The 22,209-nt window shown below is 46.2% G+C and overlaps 1 protein-coding gene across 4 annotated transcripts in view; it reads right to left on the bottom strand.

The window, feature by feature from the left end:
• TERT (telomerase reverse transcriptase) overlaps positions 1–22,209 on the bottom strand; it is a 127,677-nt gene that overhangs the window by 80,207 nt on the left and 25,261 nt on the right. For all 4 annotated transcript variants that reach the window (XR_005593687.1, XM_039522697.1, XM_039522698.1 and 1 more), the window contains exons 6-8: positions 20,333–20,515; positions 16,760–16,921; positions 13,851–13,946 (exon numbers count right to left, since the gene is read on the bottom strand). Coding sequence is in view for 3 of the 4 variants with exons in the window: in XM_039522697.1 (XP_039378631.1) it covers positions 13,851–13,946; positions 16,760–16,921; positions 20,333–20,515 (441 nt within the window). In the remaining variant the exon portion in view is untranslated. The remainder of the gene's footprint in view (positions 1–13,850; positions 13,947–16,759; positions 16,922–20,332; positions 20,516–22,209) is intronic.

Raw genomic sequence — 22,209 nt, 5'->3', positions numbered from 1 at the left:
TTCATATCGAGGGCAGCATACCAGTCTCCAGGATCCAAGGACGGGATAATGGTCCCCAAGGAGACCATACAAAACTTCAACTTTATCATGGATTTGTTGAGGCCTCGCAGGTCTAGGATAGGCCTGAGGCCCCCTTTTGACTTGGGGATCAGAAAATAACATGAGTAAAAACCTTTGCCCCTTTCCTCTTTTGGTACCTCCTCTATTGCTCCGATGGCAAGGAGCGTCTGCACCTCTTGTAAGAGGAATTGCTCGTGAGAGGGGTCCCTGAGGAGGGACTGGGAGGGAGGGTGGAAAGGCGGGGACGAAACATATTGGAGGTGAAATCCTAGTTTCACAGTGCATAGGACCCAGATGTCTGAGGTCAGTTGGGACCACGCTGGGAGGAAGTAGGAGAGGCGGTTGGAGAAGGGAGGAAAAGGATCCTGACCAGAAACGGGTACGCCGCCCTCGGGCGAACCTTCAAAAGGCAGACTTTGGTCCCGCCGGTGGTTTGGAAGGACCGCGGTTTTTGGCCCGCTTGGGGTCCTGATTGACGTCTACGTCCACCTTGCCCGCGCCGCCTGCTAAAGTCTTGCCTTTGCCTGGGCACAAAGTACAGGCGGTAAGGTTGGGGACGGAAAGGTCAGCGTTGGGTCACCAGTGTATGCATGCCCAAGGAACGCATGATGACCCTACTGTCTTTTAAGCTTTGAAGCCTGGGGTCAGTCTTCTCGGAGAACAGCCCCTTACCATCAAAGGGTAAGTCTTGGATGGTGTATTGTAACTCCGGAGGGAGGTTGGAGACCTGCAGTCATGAGATGCGTCTCATGGTGATACCGGAGGCCAGGGTTCTGGCTGCCGAGTCTGCCGCATCTAGAGAGGCCTGGAGGGAGGTTCTGGCCACCTTCCTCCAGGAACACAGCGAATTCCTGATGGGAGTCCTGGGAAAGTAGTTCTTGGAACCTGCTCATCTCCACCCAGGTGTTATAGTTATAACAGCTCAGTAGAGCCTGCTGGTTTGCTACCCAGAGCTGCAAGGTGCCCGCCGAGTACACCTTGCGACCAAGTAGGTCCATTTGCCTGGCCTCCTTGGACTTTGAGGCTGGGGCCTGTTGGCCATGGCGCTCCCTCTCATTGACAGATTGGACAACCAAGGAGGAGGGAGGAGGGTGGACATACAGGTATTCGTACCCGCGAGAGGATACCATGTATTTACGCTCGACCACCTTTGCTGTGGGAGGAATGGAGGCCGGGGACTGCCATAAGGTGTTGGCATTGGCTTGGCTTGTCCTGATGAAGAGTAAAGCCACCCTAGTGGGTGTATCTGCTGACAGGATGCTGACCACTGGGTCTTTGACCTCCGGGACCTCCTCTACCTGGAGATTCATATTGAGAGCAACTCTCCTGAGGAGGTCCTGAGGGGCCCTTAGGGCTATTGGTGGTGGCCCCGAGGATGAGGTCCCTGCCACTGCCTCATCTGGCGAGGAAGAGGACGAAATGCCGGGGACGAGCGGGTCCTGTACGACCTCCTGGTCTTGCGCCGGTTCTTGCTCCAGCGGTGCCGGGGAACCCTGTGGATGGACCAGCAGGTCATCTGTCTCAGTTGGAGGGGGACGGCTAACTGCGGCCTCTGGTGCTCGGTGTTCTGACGAAGCAGAGCGTGCCGGAGCTAACGGAGCACCTTGGGCCTGGTGGTACGCCCAAGGTGTCCAAAAGGGCCAATGTTGAGGACCTTGGTCTTGAGGCCGAGCTTCTTGGAAAACTCCAGCGGGCACATCTGAATCGCGGTCTTGGGTATAGTAGCTGTCCGCGTGGGATGACACTGATGGATGTCTGGATGGCCATGGAGGAGCAGAGAAGCCTTGGGCAGATGTCCCGACAGACCTGGTTCCCCTACGCACCGGGGACCGGTGTCGTGAAGCATCCCGGTACCGAGAGCGAGATCGGGACCTGCGACCGGGCCAGTGCCGGGAGGTCGACCGAGATCTCGTGTTTCGGCGTCGTGAGTGGCTACGGGAGATACGGTGCCGGGACCTGGAGCGGTGCCGAGAGTAGCGAGCCGGAGACCTGGATATCGACCGGTGCCGCGAGTCTGACCGGTACCGTGTAGCGGAATGGTGCCGGGATTGCGAGCGGCGTCGAGAGTGGGAGCGCCATCTGGACCTGGAGCGTCTAAGGGACCGCGATCGTGAGCGGTGCCGGTCCGCTGCGCTGACAGAAGGTGGTCTAATCAAGGCTGGCTTGCCAATCGATTGAATTACCCGCACCGGCGGTGCCGGGGGTGGAGGCAATGCCGAGTCTGTCAAGGCGATCAGGTCTCTCGCCGCTGAGAACGCCTCCGGCGTGGACGGCATGGTGAGCTCTACCGCAGCAGGCGCCAGAGAGGTCACAGGTGCCAGACTCGACGGCCCTTGCGGGACCGGAATCGACGGTGCTGGCTTAGTCGGTGCCGCGTCGGGAGTCGGCGCCGGGCGATCCAAGATAGGCGCGCTCTCTGGCCGCAGTGCTGGAGGTGCCGAGGCGGCAGGAGTCTTGGCCTTCCTTACCCTCGGAGAGAGCAAGCGCCGCGGGGCCGACTTCGGTGCCGGCGGCGACCGGTGCAGAGAGGCCTTGGGCATACCGGTATGGTCCGGTGCCGAGGAGGTGCTTCTGCTGTCTGGCTGAGCAGTGCTTGGTGCCAAAGACGGAGGGGTGAGAGCTGCCTCCATGAGGAGATGTTTAAGCCATATGTCCCACTCCTTTTTAGCTCATGGCTTGAAAGCCTTGCAAATGGGGCACTTAGATGTTAAGTGCAATTCCCCTAAGCACTTCAAACAGGAGTCGTGCAGATCTCCTGTCAGCATTGGCCTGTGGCAGGCCGAGCATAGCTTGAAACCCGGTGAGCCGGGCATATGCTCCAGGACCGGGCGTGGGGAAGGGGCTAATCCCCGAACCCTGATAACTATTACTACACTATCTAAATATATATATATTGTGACAAAGTTCCTCTTCTACCTTGGTGGGTCCTGCACTTTTTGGCGGATTTGCTCACCTCAGTGATCTTCCCCTCTGGTGGAACCACCAGTCTGGGTCAACTCCTCCTGTGTCTGATCAGGAGTAGTGAGGTTTGGGGGGAACCCGGGCCCACCCTCTACTCCAGGTTCCAGCCCAGGGCCCTGTGGATTGCAGCTGTCTATAGTGCCTCTTGTAACAGCTGCATGACAGCTACAACTCCCTGGGCTACTTCCCCATGGCCTCCTCCAAACACCTTCTTTATCCTCACCACTGGACCTTCCTGCTGGTGTCTGATAATGCTTGATTGTATGATAATTCTTCAATCCTCCAGTAGCACACCCTCTCAGTCTCAGCTCCTTGTGCCTCTTGCTCCCAGCTCCTCACACACACTTCTTTCCTCTGGCTCCTCCTCCCCTGACTGGAGTGAGCTCCCTTTTTAAACCAGGTGCCCTGATTAGCCTGCCTTGATTGGCTGTAGGTGTTCTAATCAGTGTAGCTATCTCCACTGCCTTCTAGAAAGATCTTAATTGGCCCCAGGTGCCTTGATTAACCTGGAACAACTGCCATTTGGTTACCACAGTGCTAGGGATTTGTTTAGCCTGGGGCTAACATACCTGTTCCTCAGTACTTTACTGTAGCCATCTGGCCTTGCCCCATCACATATTCCCCCCCCCCCCCAGCTCAACACCATAGGGTTGGGCAACTTGGGACGCCAGGCAGTGTGCTCGTGAAAGACCATCAGCATTGCCGTGGTGGCATCCAGCCCTATCCCGTATGCGGAACTGGAAAGGTTGGAGGGATAAGAACCACCTGGTGACCCTTGCATTCTTTTCCTTATTTCTCTGCATCCACTGGAGGGGCGCATGGTCCGTCACAAGAGTAAATCGCCGGCCCAAGAGGTAATAAATAACGCAGTGTCTCCATGGCCCATTTGACAGCAAGGCATTCTCTCTCGACAACTGCATACTTCTGTTCTCATGGGAGCAGCTTTCTGCTTAGGTAGAGAATCGGGTGTTCTTCATCTCCAATCATTTGTGACAGAACTGCCCCCAACTCCACCTCAGAAGCATCTGTCTGTAAAATAAATTCCTTGGTAAAGTCCGGGGCTATGAGTATGGGGTCATTACAGAGGGCTGTCCGAAAGTCTACAAATGCCCCCTCTGCAGCGTCGGTCCACTTCACCATGTCTGGACCTCGAGCCTTCACTAGGTCCGTTAGAGGACTCGCCCTACTGGCGAAGTGAGGAATAAAACGTCGGTAGTAGCCTACCACGCCTAGGAATGCACGGACTGCTTCTTTCGGGTCAGCCGGGGCCAGTTTTGAATCGCCTCTAGCTTATTAGTTTGGGGCTTCACTATACCCCTTCTTACAATATATCCCAGGTACCTAGCCTCTGCTAGTCCTATGGCACATTTAGCAGGATTAGCGGTGAGGCCAGCCCGCCTTAAGGTGCGTAGTACTGCCTCAACTTTTTCCAAGTGGGTTCCCCAGTCTGGCGTATGGATGATGACATCATCTAGGTATGCAGCTGCATAGCTAATATGGGGGCGCAGCAGCTTATCCATGAGTCGCTGGAATGTGGCTGGGGCCCCATGTAATCCAAAAGGGAGAACAGTGTACTGGAATAGCCCATCTGGGGTGGAGAACGCTGTCTTTTCTTTAGCTTCTTTGGTCGGGGGAATCTGCCAATACCCTTTTGTCAGATCCAGTGTAGTCAAGAATCGGGCACTACCCAGTCGGTCAACCAGTTCGTCAATGCGTGGTATGGGGTATGCATCAAATTGGGATACTTCATTCAGTCGGCAAAAGTAATTACAGAATCTCGTGGTACCATCAGGTTTGGGCACTAGAACGATTGGACTGCACCACTGACTGTAGGATTCTTCAATAAAGCCTAATTCTAACATTTTCTTTACTTCGGCCTTGATTTCTTCTCTTTTGGCTGCTGGGATTTGGTAGGGTCTCAGTGTTACCTTGGCTCCAGGGATCGTGCGGATATGGTGATAGGTCTCAGTCGTCCACCCCGGTTTTGTAGAGAACACATCTCGGTTACGATTAATCATGTCGGCTGCCTCGATCTTTTGGATTGGCGTCAAGTCAGGTGATATCTTCACTTGCTCATGTAAGTTATCCTCCTGGGGAAGGGTCTCCCAGGTGACTAAGCATGCCTCTTGATCATGCCAAGGTTTTAGAAGATTGATGTGGTAAATTTGCTCCGGTTTCCTGCGGCCTGGCTGCCGCACCTTATAGTTTACCTCTCCCACGGCTTCAATCACTTCATAGGGTCCCTGCCACTGGGCCAACAGCTTGCTTTCTGCTGTGGGCACCAGGACCATTACTCGATCCCCTGGTTGGAACCGTCAAAGCTTTGCTTGGTGGTTATAATGGGTCCGTTGGGTCTCCTGTGCTTTTTCCAAGTGTTCTCGTACAATGGGTATAACTTGGGCTATCCGATACCTCATCTGTAGTACATGCTCGACTATGTTCCTTCCGGGATTTGGCTCCTCTTCCCAGACTTCTCTGGCTATATCCAATATGTCTCGGGGGTGGCGCCCATATAGTAGTTCGAACGGAGAGAAACCTGTGGAGACTTGTGGAACTTCCCGGATGGCAAACATGAGGTAAGGCAATAGGGTATCCCAGTCTTTCCCATCCCGGCTCACCACTTTCCTGATCATGGCCTTGAGGGTCCTATTGAATCTTTCCACAAGGCCGTCTGTTTGGGGGCGGTATACAGAGGTCCGTAGGGCTTGTACATGGAGCAATGAACAGAGCTCTTTCATCAACTTAGACACGAAAGGTGTCCCTTGATCAGTCAGTATCTCCTTGGGTAGCCCAACCCGGGAAAAGATCTGTACTAGCTCCTTAGCTATTGTCTTGGAAGCTGTGTTGCGTAGGGGGACGGCTTCCGGGTATCGGGTTGCATAGTCTAGTATAACCAGCACATGTTGGTGGCTCCGAGCTGTCTTCTCTAGGGGCCCAATCAGATCCATGGCTATGTGTTCAAATGGTACCTCTATTATTGGAAGAGGTATCAAAGGGGCTCGTAAGTGTGGGCGAGGGCTATGTAGCTGACACTCTGGACAAGAGGTGCAGTATCGCCTGACATCTTCATGTATTCCTGGCCAGAAGAACCTCCACAGGATCCTGGCCTGGGTTTTCTCTACCCCTAAGTGTCCTCCAAACAGGTGACTGTGGGCAAGGCTCAATATGGCTTTTTGATGTTTTCGTGGCACCAGAAGTTGATGCATCTCCTGCTCCTGCATTTGCACCACACGGTACAGGAGATCTTTCTTCACTATAAAGTAGGGTCCTGGACCTCAGACCTTCCCCTCCACTGGTATCCCATCTATCTCAGCCACCTCTTTCCTGACGTTATCATATCTAGGGTCCTCTGCCTGGTCCCGTCTGAAAATCTCTCTCCCAGGACTAACCTGCCTGAGCTCCCAGGGGCCGGCTTCTGCTTCTTCCAATGGCTCATCGCCATCACGGCTGGGGCCAGCCTCCGGCTCACCTTCCGTGTTGGTAGTTTCTCTGTTGGCTGCTCGTGTCCATCTACCTACTTGCGCGGTCTTCTGGCCCTGGGTCAGGATCCGGGTTCCCAAAGCCTTCGCGGCCTTCCTTTCTTTTTTTGTCTTCCGGGCCTTTTGGGGGGCTGAGAATAGATCCTGAGAAAACTCAGAAAACATTGGGGGTTGACATTCCCCCAATGATGAGTCGCTGCCAACAGGGTCTCCATCTCCCTCCAGCCTCTCTGGGGGGAGTAAATTATCAAACCCTGGATAGTCCCTCCCAATAACTACAGGATATGGGAGTTTAGGAACAACGCCCACTGTCACCTCAATGGGGTTCCCCTGAACCTCTATCTCCACTGGGATGGTGGGGTAATGGCTCATGGCCCCATGCACACACGTCACTGCTACACGTTTGGCTTGCAGCAGCTGGCTACTTTTTACCAGCTTACCCGATATAAGGGTGATAGCACTCCCCGAGTCCACAAGTGCTGTAGTCTCTGCTCCATTTATCTTCACTGGTCTGGTGTAGTTATGTGGGGCTAATGCGACGCCCGCAAGGTGGATAAGGGAGCATGGGACCTCCCAATCCCCCAAGTTGCACTGCATAGGCTCCTTGGTGCTGGGACACTGTGCTGCTATGTGTCCCCACTTCCCACATGCATAACATCTATAACTGTTTCTAATCAGTCTCCTATCATGTGGGCTAGGGGGTTTAGTCCCAGGGTTCCCCCCACTCAGGCCAATCCCTTCCTTCTGGAGTCTCTGCTGGTTTTCAGCCCCCCTCTTCCTCCACCTAGGACTCCCCAGGGGTTTGGCTGTCCCACCTTCCAGGGTTGGGGTTGGGTGTTTGCTACGGAAGGGGCTTTCCTTGGGTAGTTGGGTCAATTCCCTGGCTGTCATGCATCTTTCTACCAGCATGATCATCTTGTCATAGGTGTACGGACCGTTCTGGCCTACCCATTTGCGGAGATCTGGTGGCAGTGACCTCATGTACCGGTCAATGACCAGAACCTCTAGTATCTCTTACGGACTCCGGGATTCTGTTTGCAACCACTTTCGTGCGAGATGGATGAGGTCATACAATTAGGACCGTGGGGTTTTGTCTTCCTGGTACCTCCACTCATGATACCGCTGGGCCCACACTGCGGTCGTTACCCCAGATCTGGCCAGGATCTCTGCCTTCAACTGGGAGTAGTCTGCTGCAGCCTCTTCAGGCAGATCATGGTAGGCCTTCTGGGCCTCCCCACACAGGAATGGGGCAAGGATGCCAGACCACTGATCTCGAGGCCAGGCCTCCCGTAGGACTGTCCTCTCAAAGGCCAGAAGGTATGCCTCTACATCATCCTCCCGCGTCATTTTCTGCAGCCAATGGTTAGCCCGTATGAGCCGCGTCCCATCATGGCCACGGTTCAGCTCTGTAAGGGTCTTTACCTGGTTTACCAGTTCCCGCAACATAGCTCGGTCTTGGGAAGCCTGGTCCATCAGCAGGCGATTAGTCTCTTGCTGCAGCCGCACTGCCTCCTGTTGGGCAGCTGCCTGGACACGGGTAGCCTCCTGCTGGGCCGCCGTAGCTTGTATCAATGCCCGTATTAAGTCATCCATTGTGGTGACAAAAAAAAATTAACCCTCTCTCTTTTTTTTTTTTTTAAATCACCCTCCTTCTTCCGCCGCGCTGCGCACACCAAAAGAATCCCACTGCTAACACCAGTTGTGACAAAGTTCCTCTTCTACCTTGGTGGGTCCTGCGCTTCTTGGTGGATTTGCTCACCTCAGTGATCTTCCCCTCTGGTGGAACCCCCAGTCTGGGTCAACTCCTCCTGTGTCCGATCAGGAGTAGAGAGGTTTGGGGGGAACCCAGGCCCACCCTCTACTCCAGGTTCCAGCCCAGGGCCCTGTGGATTGCAGCTGTCTATAGTGCCTCTTGTAACAGCTGCATGACAGCTACAACTCCTGGGCTACTTCCCCATGGCCTCCTCCAAACACCTTCTTTATCCTCACCACTGGACCTTCCTGCTGGTGTCTGATAATGCTTGATTGTATGATAATTCCTCAATCCTCCAGCAGCACACCCTCTCAGTCTCAGCTCCTTGTGCCTCTTGCTCCCAGCTCCTCACACGAACTTCTCTCCTCTGGCTCCTCCTCCTGTGACTGGAGTGAGCTCCCTTTTTAAACCATGTGCCCTGATTAGCCTGCCTTGATTGGCAGCAGGTGTTCTAATCAGTGTAGCTATCTCCACTGCCTTCTAGAAAGATCTTAATTGGCCCCAGGTGCCTTGATTAACCTGGAGCAACTGCCATTTGGTTACCACGGTGCTAGGGATTTGTTTAGCCTGGGGCTAACATACCTGTTCCTCAGTACTTTACTGTAGCCATCCGGCCATGCCCCATCACAATATGTATACAAGGAATTATAACTATGTACACGATACAACGAGAAAACTATGAGTAAGCTAGGGAAGTGGAGGTCAGCTAAGCCGCGCTCCACTGTTCCAACGACCGACATGGGCAGTAAGAAGGAACTGAGGGGTGGTTGGGTCGGCTGGGGTATATAGCCGGTGCCATAGTGGCGCCACTCCAGGGGGCGCCCAGCCAACCCACCGAGTGTTGCTAGGGTAAAAACCTTCTGACGAACGTGCACGCGGCGTGCGCACACCTAACTGGAATGGATATGAGCAATCAGTCGAAGAAGAACTGGACACAGTACTCAAGATGAGGCCACACCAATGTTGAATAGAGGGGAATGATCACATCCCTCGATCTGCTGGCAATGCCCCTACTTATACAGCCCAAAAGGCTGTTAGCCTTCTTGGCAACAAGGGCACACTGTCAACTCATATCCAGCTTCTTGTCCACTGTAACCCCTAGGTCCTTTTCTGCAGAACTGCTGCCTAGCCATTCGGTCCCTAGTCTGTAACAGAGAATGGGATTCTTCCGTCCTAAGTGCAGGACTCTGCACTTGTCCTTGTTGAACCTCATCAGGTTTCTTTTGGCCCAATCCTCTAATTTGTCTAGGTCCCTCTGTATCCTATCCCTACCCTCCAGCATATCTAGCACTCCTCCAAGTTTAGTGTCATCTGCAAACTTGCTAAGAGTGCAGTCCACGCCATCCTCCAGATCATTAATGAAGATATTGAACAAAACCAGCCCCAGGACCAACCCTTGGGGCACTCCGCTTGAAACCGTCTGCCAACTAGACATGGAACCATTGATCACTACCCGTTGAGCCCGACGATCTAGCCAGCTTTCTATCCACCTTATAGTCCATTCATCCAGCCCATACTTCTTTAACTTGCCGGCAAGAATACTGTGGGAGACCATATCAAAAGCTTTGCTAAAGTAAAGGAATAACACATCCACTGCTTTCCCCTCATCCACAGACCCAGTTATCTCCTCATAGAAGGCAATTAGGTTAGTTAGGCATGACTTGCCCTTGGTGAATCCATGCTGACTGTTCCTGATCGCTTTCCTCTCCTCTAAGTGCTTCAGAATTGATTCCTTGAGGACCTGCTCCATGATTTTTCCAGGGACTGAGCTGAGGCTGACTGGCCTGTAGTTCCCCAGATCTTCGTTCTTCCCTTTTTTAAAGATAGGCACTATATTAGCCTTTTTCCAGTCATCCGGGACCTCCCCGGATTGCCATGAGTTTTCAAAGATAATGGCGATAATGGCTAATGGCTCTGCAATCATACCGACCAACTCCTTTAGCACCCTCGGATGCAGCGCATTCAGCCCCATGGACTTGTGCTCGTCCAGCTTTTCTAAATAGTCCCAAAGCACTTCTTACTCCACAGAGGGCTGGTCATCTCCTCCCCATACTGTGCTGCCCAGTGCAGCAGTCTGGGAGCTGACCTTGTTTGTGAAGACAGAGACAAAAAAAAGCATTGAGTACATGAGCTTTTTCCACATCCTCTGTCACTAGGTTGCCTCCCTCATTCAGTAAGGGGCCCACAGTTTCCTTGACTTTTTTCTTGTTGCTAACATACCTGAAGAAACCCTTCTTGTTACTCTTAACATCTCTTGCTAGTTGCAACTCCAACTGTGATTTGGCCTTCCTGATTTCACTCCTGCATCCCTGAGCAATATTTTTATACTCTTCCCTGGTCATTTGTCCAATCTTCCACTTTTTGTAAGCTTCTTTTTTCGTTTAAGATCAGCAAGGATTTCACTGTTAAGCCAAGCTGGTCACCTGCCATATTTACTATTCTTTCTATACATCTACACATTCCAGCCCTCTACACATAACAGATGACCTAATGGTCCCTTCTAGCCTTAAAATATATGGAAGTACAAGGCAGCAGCAGACTCAGAAATCTCTGTGTGTTGTGTAGTCACTCCAGAGAGGCAAAGAGCCAAATAGGGTTAAAATATATATTAACTCCTCACTTAAAGTCGTCCCAGTTAACGTTGTTTCATTGTTACGTTGCTGATCAATTAGAGAACATGCTCATTTAAAGTTGTGCAATGCTCCCTTATAACATCGTTTGGCAGCCACCTGCTTTGTCCACTGCTTGCAGGAGGAGCAGCCCATTGCAGCTAACTGGTGGGGGCTTGGAACCAGGGTGGACCGGCAGCCCCCCATCAGCTCCCCATTCCCTTAAGTTCCCTGTGTGGCAGCCTCCCAGCAGGCTATCAATTGCTGGCAATTTAGCTGTCCCTCCCCCCACTGCCATGGGTTGCTCCTGCCCTCTGCCTTGAAGCTGCTCCCTGGAGCCTCCTTCTTGCTGTGGGGGTATGGAGGAGAGGGGGGCTAATGTCAGTGTGTCCCCCTCCCCCCTGCTCCTTCACTCCGCTTACCCCATCTTCCATAAAGCAGGGGGACACATGACAGGGCTCAGGACGGAGGGAGCTTCCTGGCAGCAGCTGCCATCTCAGCTTGCTGATCTACTTAAAAAGACAGTGTACTTAGAGTGGCATCAACGTACTTAAAGGAGTAATGCACATCTCTCTCTCTCCCCCACATACAAGGTGTGTGTCTCTGTCTGCCATGCGGTCTCCCCTCCCTCCATTCCTGCTGCCTTGTAGAGTGTGAGGCTACATTAACAACGAGTTAACCCTTGAGGGCTCAGCCAATTGCTAGTTCATCATTTAGCAGTAAGGCATTTCCTGGGAAATATCGCACCCTCTGACTTCACCACCTCAACCAAGCTTCAAAATCATCATAGCTGTTTACCAGTATTAAATTGTTTGTTTAAAACTAATACTGTGTGTGTGTGTGTGTATATATATATATATATATATATATATATAGTCTTTTGTCTGGTGAAAAAAATGTCCCTGGAACTTAACCCCCCCCCCCTCCCCATTTACATTAATTCTTATGGGGAAATTGGATTCACTTAACATTGTTTTGCTTAAAGTCGCTTTTTTCAGGAACATAACTACAACATTAAATGAGGAGTTACTGTATTATAGTTACATCTTCTGAAGCCTTCCGTTATTGTGGTAACATGTACCTCTAATACACTGTCAACTTAAGCGTTCTGCCTTTGGATTGATGACTCCAGCAGAAAGAGATTTTATTATAACTTGTGTTATTAGAACTCTTTTGGTTGTGACATTATTAACATGTCTTATCAGTGTCCAAAATGTTAATTTTTAAAACCATAAAAGGGGATCATAAAACATGTTACAACTTCTAACAAACTTTTCTCTAAACTATATATACACATTAAAGAATTACATACATAAGTTTCATGTCTCATATGGTTTTATTATAATTTACAAGGGGTCCAAAGACAATGTTGCCATGTAATGTTTTTTGGAATAAAACTATAACTAAGCTCAAATAGAATTTTCTACAATATTTTGAAGGAAAAGAAAAATCAGATAAGTTCACAAACGACAATTATTAATTCTCTCACTCCAAAACACACACAGGTTTTAGGTAACTGTATCAGCCCCACTAAAATGAAGAAACTGGCACGACCTCTACTGTGGTGTCACTGCTACTTCACTATATTGCACTGGAAATTTTACTAAAATGGCTGACTAAAACAATATTGTATACATTACATACAACAACAAAACTATGTTAGAAGAACATTATTTAAGCGGCAAAGCTGAAGTATTCAAAAATTAAGAAATTCCAACTGAAGGTTACACAAGAAACCTTAAGTTGGCCCCACCACATGTCCATCCTATGTACTGAATGAGGCAGGGGTCCTATGCAAAAAAATAGTATATAATCACATAATTAAAGATTGTATCATAGTGCATGTGCCTTACAGGGTGGGGCAGGGTGTCAAAACAAAAAATTAAGGTTAACTGTAGGCAACTGTAAACCTGGAATTTCCAAGTTATGGAGTGCTTCATTCTGCAATCTAAAATGTTATTTTAATTTCCTATGTTTGGTTTTGCTTTAGAGGAAAAAGCTACAAACAAATTCTACTATGTATAAGTACAAGCTGAGCCCTCCCCACCCCTCCCCCGCAAATCATGCATCATAAGTAGGGTTAATATTCTGTCACGCCCAAGTGGATATTCTCCCACGAAAGCTCATACTCCAAAACGTCTGTTAGTCTATAAGGTGCCACAAGACTCTCTGCTGCTATTTTGTCACGCTTATTTTTAGTAAAAGTCATGGACAGGTCACGGGCAATGAACAAAAATTCATGGAAGACTGTGACCTGTCCAAGACTTTCACTAAAAAGAACCGAGGGTAAGGGCTGACTGCGGAAGGGAGACTGATAGCCTGAGCCCCACCACACAGCGGATTGACAGCTCCTGCCTCTGCCGGAGTGGGGGGGGGAAACAGCTTCAACTCCAGCTCCAGTCGCTGGGGGTGGGAGGACAGCTCCAGCCTCAGCTGCTCACAGATCTGGCCCTGGCCGCAGGAAAGGGACAGCACCAGTCTCTGGTGTGGACAGCTCAGCCATAGCCACTGGGGAGATGGGGACAGTTCCAACCCTTGCAGCTGACAGTTCTAGCTCCAGTCCCGCCCCAGCTGCTGACAGATCCGGCCCCAGCCACTGACAGCTCCTCACCCCCATCAGCAGGACAGTGTGCATTACTGCTGTTGCTCTAGCAGTAGCATCAGCTTGACTTAAAATGCTTATATATTTAGGTTTTTTAAACTATTTATTTATTTATTTGCATACTGCCAAAATTACCCTGAGAAACAAAAACAAACGAACAGAATTTCCAGGGAGAGAGAACAGGCACTCAGTAGGCCCCTTCCCAAATATCAAAGGCCTGCTGCAAGCAATGATCAAAGAAAAGGTCATAAGAATCTCTTGTATCAGAAAGTGTTAGGCAAACTAAATAAAGGGGGCACTATCAGCTCCCGCTCTAACATATGAATTAAGAATTAACTTATTTGATTTTCTTCTTCATTTGAAGAGAAATGTCTCATAACACTTACCTGTTCAACTACTATGGCATTTTGTAGCGATGTACTCTCTTGCAGATGGGATACAAATAATCTCATATGAGACATAAAATCCTTGAAAGTAGAAACCTGTATACCGAGAGTAAAGAAATGATAAAATTCAGCAAAAGATGTTTTAGTTAACAACAATAATCAATTAGTCCTTGCAAGGTGGGGAAAATACCAAAGAAACCCACCACAGTAGCATTTAACTTCAAGAAGGGGAAACTACAAAAAGATAAGGAAGCTAGTTAAACGGAAATTAAATGGAACAGGCACAAGAGTGAAATGCCTGAAAACTGCATGGATATATTTTAAAAACACCGTTATAGTGGCTCAAACTAAATGTATACCTCAAATTAAAAAAAAAATGGTGAAGGACCAAAAGAAAAAAAAGCCATCATAGCTAAACAGATTAAAAGAGGAGATTAGAAACAAAAAAGGCATCCTTTGAAAATTGGAAATCAAATCCAATTGAAGAAAACAGAAAGGTGCATAAATTCTGGCAAGTCAAGTGTAAAAGTACAATTAGGCAGGCTAAAAAAACCTGTGAAGAGCAACTAGCAAAAGAACAGCAATTTTTTTTTTTTTTTTAAATACAAGAGAAGCAGGAAACCTGCCAGTCAGTGGGGCCATGAGACAACTGAGGTTCTAAAGTAGGACTCAAGGAAGACAAGGCCGTTGCAGAAAAGCTAAAGAAATTATTCGCATTGGTCTTCACTGTGAAAGATGTGAGGGAGATTCCCAAACCTGACCCATTTTTTTTAGGTGACAAATTTGAGGAATATTAAAAGACTAAGGTGTTAACAGAGAAGATTTGGAACAAACTGATAAATTAAACAGTAATAAGTCACCAGGACCTGATGGTATTCGTGCAAGAGTTCTGAAGGAACTCAAATATGAAATTGCAGAACTACTAATTCTGTTATGTAACCAGAGAAGAGCTAATGTGATGCCAATTTTTAAAAATGGCTCTAGAGGCAATCCTGGCAATTATAGGCTGGTAAGCCTGACATCAGTACCGGGCAAATTGGTTGAAACTATAGTAAAGAACAGAATTATCAGATACATAGATGAACATGATTTGTTGGGGAAAAGTCAACATGGTTTTTGTAAAGGGAAATGCCTCACCAATCTATTAGAATTCTTTGAGGGGGTCAACAAACCTGTGGACAAGGGTGATCCAGCCGATATATTGTATTTGAAATTTCAGAAAACCTTTGACAAGGTCCCTCACCAAAGGCTCTTAAGCAAAGTAAGCAGTCATGGGATAAGAGGGAAGGTTCTCTTGTGGATCAGTAACTGGTTAAAAGATTAGAAGCAAAAGGGTAGAAATAAATGGTCAGTTTTCACAGTGGAAAGAAGTAAATAGCGGGGTCCCCACAAGGGTCCATACTGGGACCAGTGCTGTTCACCCTATTCATAAACAATCTGGCAAAAAGGGGTAAACAGTGAGGTGGCCAAGTCTGCAGATGATACAAAATTACTCTAGTTAGTCCAAAGCTGACTGCAAAAGGATCTCACAAATCTGAGTCACTGAGCAATAAAATGGCAGATAAAATTCAATACTGATAAATACAAAGTGATGTACATTGGAAAACATAATCCCAACTATACATATAAAATGATGGGGTCTAAATTAGTTGTTAGCAGTCAAGAAAGAGATCTTTAAGTCTTCTTGGATAGTTCTCTGAAAACATCTGCTCAATGTGCAGGAGAAGTAAAAAAAAAAATGCGAGGAACCATTAGAAAATGGACAGATAAGACAGAAAATATCATAATACCACTATATAAATCCATGGTATATTCACACCTTGAATACTACAACTCAAAAAAAAGATGTATTAGAATTGGAAAAGGTATAAAGAACAGCAACAAAAATGATTAGGGGTATGGAACAGCTTCCATCTGAGGAGAGATCAATAAGACTGGGACTGTTCAGCTTGGAAAAGAAATGACTAACAGGAGGGATATGATTGAGGTCTGTACAAGCATGAATGGGATGGAAAAAACGATTAAGGAAGTATTATTTACCCCTTCAAATAACACAAATATACACAAATAACAAAAACACAAAAAAATGGTCACCCAAATTAGTAGGCAACAGGTTTAAAGCAAAGAAAAGGAAGTACTTCACACAATGCACAGTCAACCCCGTGGAACTTGTTGCCAGGGGATGTTGTGAAGGCCAAAAGTATTACTGGGTTCAAAAAAGAATTAAGTACATTCATGGAGGACAGCTCCATCAGTGCTCTGAGTGTCCCTAACACTCTCACAGCCAGAAGCTGGGACTAGATGACAAGTGATGGATCACTTGGTAATTGCCCTGTTCTGTTCATTCCCTCTGCAGCATACAGCATCAGCCACTGTTGGAAGAAAGAATATTGAGCTAGGTGGACCATTGGTATGACCCAGCATGGCCATTCTTATATTCAGTGGGCCTAATTCTGTTGTGCTACATTCCAACCCATTAACTTAACAGTCATTAAAACAATGGAAACTCCCAGTTTTCAAATCACAAAGTGGAGAGTTGTTTAAAACACAGCATAAGTCCTTTGTTACCACAATCTTACATCGTACTGTGACAGGCTGCAGGGGCAACAACAGCTACCTAGTAAAGAGGTAACTCAGACTTTCCTTTACTATTCGCCTTCCACAGGTGGTCAGGGGAAGGAGACAGAAAAATAGCTGTTGGGAAGCTTGCGGGAACGGGCCTTGTCTCCTCCAGCAAGTTTCCCCTATAAAGTGTGGTTGTATGTTTTATTTTTTGTTTTTTCAAGAATGTCCATGTATATGGTGACTAGATAATTCAGCTAAGGCTTGTTAATTAAAAAAGGATTAAACAGCTATGTCCCAATACAGAAAAATGTTAATAGCAAGAATAAGAAATTAACTAGTCATACGTGTCTTCTATAGTATTTTCTGATTTGTCCACTCATGGTAATCTTGATCACTGCATAGCGCCGTATGCAGTAAACTGTTCTTTTCTCGGGATCTAAGATTTGAGAGACCACTTCCACAAGTTTATCATGAGGAATAGCATCATAAGCCCCAGTGACATCAGCCTGAAATAGAAAAAAAAAATCAATCCCATATTATGCTACTGTAAGTACTCTCGTACACATAAGAACAAAGCTAAGGTAAAAGGACAAAATTTCACAGAATGTATTAGGCTGGAGGAGGCCTGCTGGGCCAGTTTAGCCTTTCATTTTTGTCACTGAATTGGACTCTCTGTGTTCTCTCTGTGGAATAATCCATTCCCTTATTCAGACAAGTGCGGACGCCCAAACTATCAGCTTTAACTGAATTTAAGCTGTTATTATAAGGGGAGTGATAGCAGGAGACAAACACACACATTGGGTTACATTTGTAGCAGCCAAGAGACTATGGGGTGAGCTTGGGTGTTGCAGTTCCAGAAGGAAAAGGAGGGTAGGCAGAAGGGGAAGGCTCCAAATTTATCCAAAAGATTTACTAGTTAGAGGCAGACCAAAAAAAAAAAAAAAAAAAAGCAGCCTTTGAAGTAGGGTCAGGTATAGAAGCTGAGGCTAAGCGGGCTGGGCTTCCCACTAGAATGGTGCTCCTGAACTTCGCCCATCTGAAACCTTCACACATCCAGGTCATCTTTCACATCAGCATTTTGTACTCTGCACAGAATTCATATGGCTTGTATTTTTCTGTGCCCCCCGAGCAGAAAAACACACAAAAAAATCTGCCGTGGGGGACACACTGTGACGTTACACTCCATATTCCTCATAGAAACATTATTATGATATGAATATGGCATAACTAAGATATGTTTATGCAAGATGGGTCATGTGAGATATCACTGAAAAGGTTATGATTTGCTGAATGTGGTTATCCAATTTGTATGCATGTATCATTTCTGTATACGGAGTGAGGGATATTAACTATGTAACAATTACAACTGTGTTTTCACCTGGGAAATGCCCACCATAGAGCAAAGAGCCTGGATGAGCCATTAAGGAGAACAATAGAACTTTGAAAATGCTTATCTCACTCCTTCCTGAGAAGTTTCCTGGGATGCTGCATTGGCACTGCAGGGTCAGGTGACCCTGGACAATATCTTAACTTGCTGGTACTTTTCCACCGTACAGGGATAGGGATCAAACAAAGGATTCCTGCCTTAGGTAAATCCTTTTTAAGGCTGGGGAGGGGGTTAATCTTGACTCTCCTCCATTGCCTGCCCAGGAAGGAAGACTGCTAAAAACACCTGGAGGGAAAGGCAGGGTTGAGTCCAGGCTGAGACAGGTGTCCAGTCTAAAGAGAAATAACTGTAACTCTAAGCTACAGAAACTCTGCAACCTGCCTAAAACAACATTTAGGGTGAGAAATTACATTTTGTTTCTTGAGTGTATTAAACTTAGTTTGCGTGTTTTGTTTTATTTGCTCAGTAATTTGCTTTGTTCTGTTTGTTATCCCTTATAATCACTTAAAATTTACTTTTTGTAGTTAATAAACTTATTTCTTGTTCATTTCAAAACCTGGTTTGTGAAATTCATATCCAGGGTGAGAGAGAGGAGGTAAAAAGCTGTGCATCTCTCTCGCCACCTTGAGGGAGGGGGCAATTTTTATGAGCTTGCATTGTGCAGATCTTTCCATATAGCGCAAGACAATATTATTTTAGGTTTACACCCCAAAGGAGTCGTGCACGTGAGTGCTGGATAAATCCTTGAGCTGAATCTTTCCACACAGAACTGATTTCAGTCTGTGTCGCAGCTGGGTGTGGCCTTACCTACCTGTGTGTGTGCTAGAGAAGGCCTGAAGGCCTGGCACAGCAAGGACAGGGTGAGGAAGCCCAGGATGGTGGCACATGCGGATGAAGTGGGACCCCCGTACATCAGGTGGCATCCCCGTACATCAGGCACCAATTCCCCGGCAGCCCATGCAGCACATCTGTTCCAGCGTGCCTGGAGCAGCCTCAGAGACGGGGAGGGAGGCTGGGGATGCGTGCCTGCATGGTTGATCACCATTTGGGAGGCAGGGCTGGGGGGGTATGTGCATGACAACAAGAGAGACTCTGTCCGTCTCATTTGCTACTGCAGCTTGCTGGCGTGGAAGGGTAGGGCTTTTTATTATGCACGAGGCAGGCTAGAGGCAGAAATGCAGCAGCCTGCCTGTTAGTTAAATCATCTCATTCTCTGAGACATAACTGTAGCAGCCTGACTGTGTAATAACGTTGTTAAAGTTGCTGTTGATGGTTAATTGTTCTCATTCTCTGAGGCAGAAATATAGCAGCCTGTCTAAGTAGTAACATTGTTAATGTTCCTATTGTTAGTTAATTATTCCCATTCTCTGTCAATTCCCCCAGGAGCATAAAACCTGTGAAAGTTTTAAGGCCCCTACATTGCCAGAGGGATGTAAAAGTGCCTTATTATAAATGACAGTAAGGGAATAGTTACTTATATTCTTATGTTCTTCTTATGGAATCCTCAGCTAGGAAGATTTATGTTCTTTTTCACTTTTTTCCTGTGCCGAAGTGGCACAATGGGGTTAGATTTCAACTCAGGATTTATTCTATTTGCTCATTAAAAAAAAAAAAAAAAAAAAGACTCTGAAGGCAAATAGAACATTTACCAAGCAGTCAATAAAATGTCAGGACAATCAGAATCAAGCACTTCCCAAAGTACCCCACCAGGTCCAGGACAATGATTAGCAAAACTGTATGACTTTCATGTGTGAAAGTCTGAGCAATTTAAAATGACATTCTACTTTTTTTCCCCCCTTGTTTGGTGTTCTGTAACGTAATTTAAATGAAAATCCAGGATTATAACTGGAATGCAGGGTATTAGTTACCAAGTATTTGTAACTTAACTTTCATGTTTTTAGGAAATGCTGAATAGTTAGTGACATTTTTCTGTATTGTAGTTTAAATAAATTACCAAAACAATTGAAACTGGTGTGATTATACTGCATTATTTTGACAAAGAATTTTGCAAAATGTTGAATTTTTTGGCACAGAATCCCCCCCAGGAGTAATTTTGCTTACAGAGATACTGTTCTGACTCAAAATCCATCTGGCAAGTCTTCCCAAGCCCTGAACTTACATTTTAAAGAAAATAAAATCCCAACCAACACACCCACACCTACTCATATAAACTTATACAAAAAGTGCTAAAAAGCTATTAAACAAGTACATAAATGATCCATAATAGTTTGACTACTACCTGATTCAAATATTCTAGAAAAGAAAAGAAACACTCCACTCACTGGGACAGAATCTGCATTATGGAAACAGAAAAATCCAGTGAAAGCAGCTCCCTGTGCTGCATTAAGAACATCAGATGTTGCTGAAAAACAATTGTACACTCAGCTCATGGCTAGTAGAAAAGCTTACCTTTAAAGAGACAGCTCAAAGAAAAAAGTGGTCCTAAATAATATTTAAAAAATAATAAAAGCCTTCATTATTTCAACAAGATCAGTTTGAACAATGGAGAAAAAAAATAACAGAAACATACCTTCACATAGTAGAAACGAGGTATTTTATCCTTTGATTCAAGAACTTCAGAAACAAACTTCCTCCATATTTTATATATATCATCTTTCCCAAACACTGAGGAGCCTAGGAGACTGGTGTTTTCGGTTCGTTCATAATTCAGAACACTAAATAGATTTTTAAGTTGAGTGTTGAAATAATGAACCTGTGGGTAACCAAAAGCCAAACTTAAAATGTTATATTTCACGTTCAGTATATAGATTTTACTGACAAAAAAATGAGCACCTGGGGCTCTCTAATAATTACTGAAATCACAGAGTGTGTTAAAAAAAGGCAAACAGACAAAATTGACTCATATCTTTACTATATTTTCTCTAGTAAGCTGCAATGATGCTTTAATGGTCATAGTCACAGAAAGCGCCTTAAAGCTTTTATTCCTGTTGCAAACAATTTTACATTACATAACTATCCTGCAGCCAATCAGAGCTGTACACAACTCTCTCTGAAACCAACAAATGAATCCAAGAGTTGTCAGAGCTGGCTGCTCAAGATGCTGAAGACCACAAAATTGCCCCCTCAGGATTCCCATCTCTTGCTTGTCTCAGAGTTTGGGGATTAGGAATCCTCCCAAATTTGTATACATACTGCAGAGTTCTCACCCTCTCAAAGTTATATGTTAATCATGAGAAAGGTGTACAGAAATTTGGAATTTCCGAATTTTTTTGGTGTTTCGGAGCATGTTTTTTTACACTGAAAAATCAATTATAGATTTCAATAAAAAGCTCTGAAAATCAAGCAGATTAGATTTTATTTCTTTAGTATAACAATTCTACTGTACCTGATTTTACTTTAACAGTTTACATAATAAGATTAGTAATTATTTTTAACAAAATTACTGGCTAATTTACTTCTCCAATTTTTTTTTTAAAAAAGTGTCCTTGGTTAATGGTGAAAGTCACACTCTGTCACTAATCACATCCAGACAATGACCACAAAAGCCCCACATTTAAAAAAACAGTTTGCACCTGCAAAATCTGCTCCTTAAGTTGTACTGCTGGTGTAAAACTAGGTACCTGCATCTGAAGTTACCCCATTATAGGTAGAGAAAAGGTACAAATTATACACAGAAAAGGGATACTGGGTCACATACTTCTTGTACAGAATAGGCTGCATGGCTGCTACTAGCAGATCAGGCACCTGTATCAGATACGGACAGACTACAGAGATTACGTCTCAGAGACACTTATCAGATGTGTTCACTATAAGATTCTTTAATGCTCTGCCCAGTATGCTAAGGTTAGTTTAAGTAAGGCATTTTTATGTGGTTGACCACTATAATACAGTTTAGCATTCCATTACCTCCCACTCTTTAAAGTTCTACATTCCTACCATTTACAAATATACACTATCACACTATCTTTGAACTTCAGTAAGTATCAGTCTGTTAAATGTCTCTGAATCATACTGGTTTTCTAATGACATGGCCTGAATGCATAATGGCTTAGTCATCTGACTGTCCATTAGTTGCAACAACTGCCTATGGTCAGTTTGAAATCCTTGAGTCTTCTTATTCTGCATCCACCATCTATAGAGTCTGCTCTGTTGATTATTCCTCCTGAGGAACAAACTGAAGTTGTCAATAGTTTCTCTTGAACTCTCCACTGTCAGTCTTGATCACATATGATCTGGGCCCTGAATTATTTTTCTTTACGAAGCTGGAGTTGTCCAACGTCATTGACCATCCAATTTGTATGGTTCAGCATTATCTGCTAAGCTAATTTTTACAGGATCTCCTTTCAAATGTCCAATAACATCAACTCTGTTGAATTCTTCCACCTTTCTTACTAGGCCCATCATGGCTGCCATGCTGTGGCTGAGAAGGTTGTTAGTCTTTGATCA

The sequence above is a fragment of the Mauremys reevesii genome, linkage group 2 (assembly GCF_016161935.1).
Source record: "Mauremys reevesii isolate NIE-2019 linkage group 2, ASM1616193v1, whole genome shotgun sequence".
Lineage (NCBI taxonomy): Eukaryota > Metazoa > Chordata > Testudines > Geoemydidae > Mauremys > Mauremys reevesii.
Note: the sequence above shows the minus strand (reverse complement) of the source record. Positions and strands in the feature narration are given on the sequence as shown.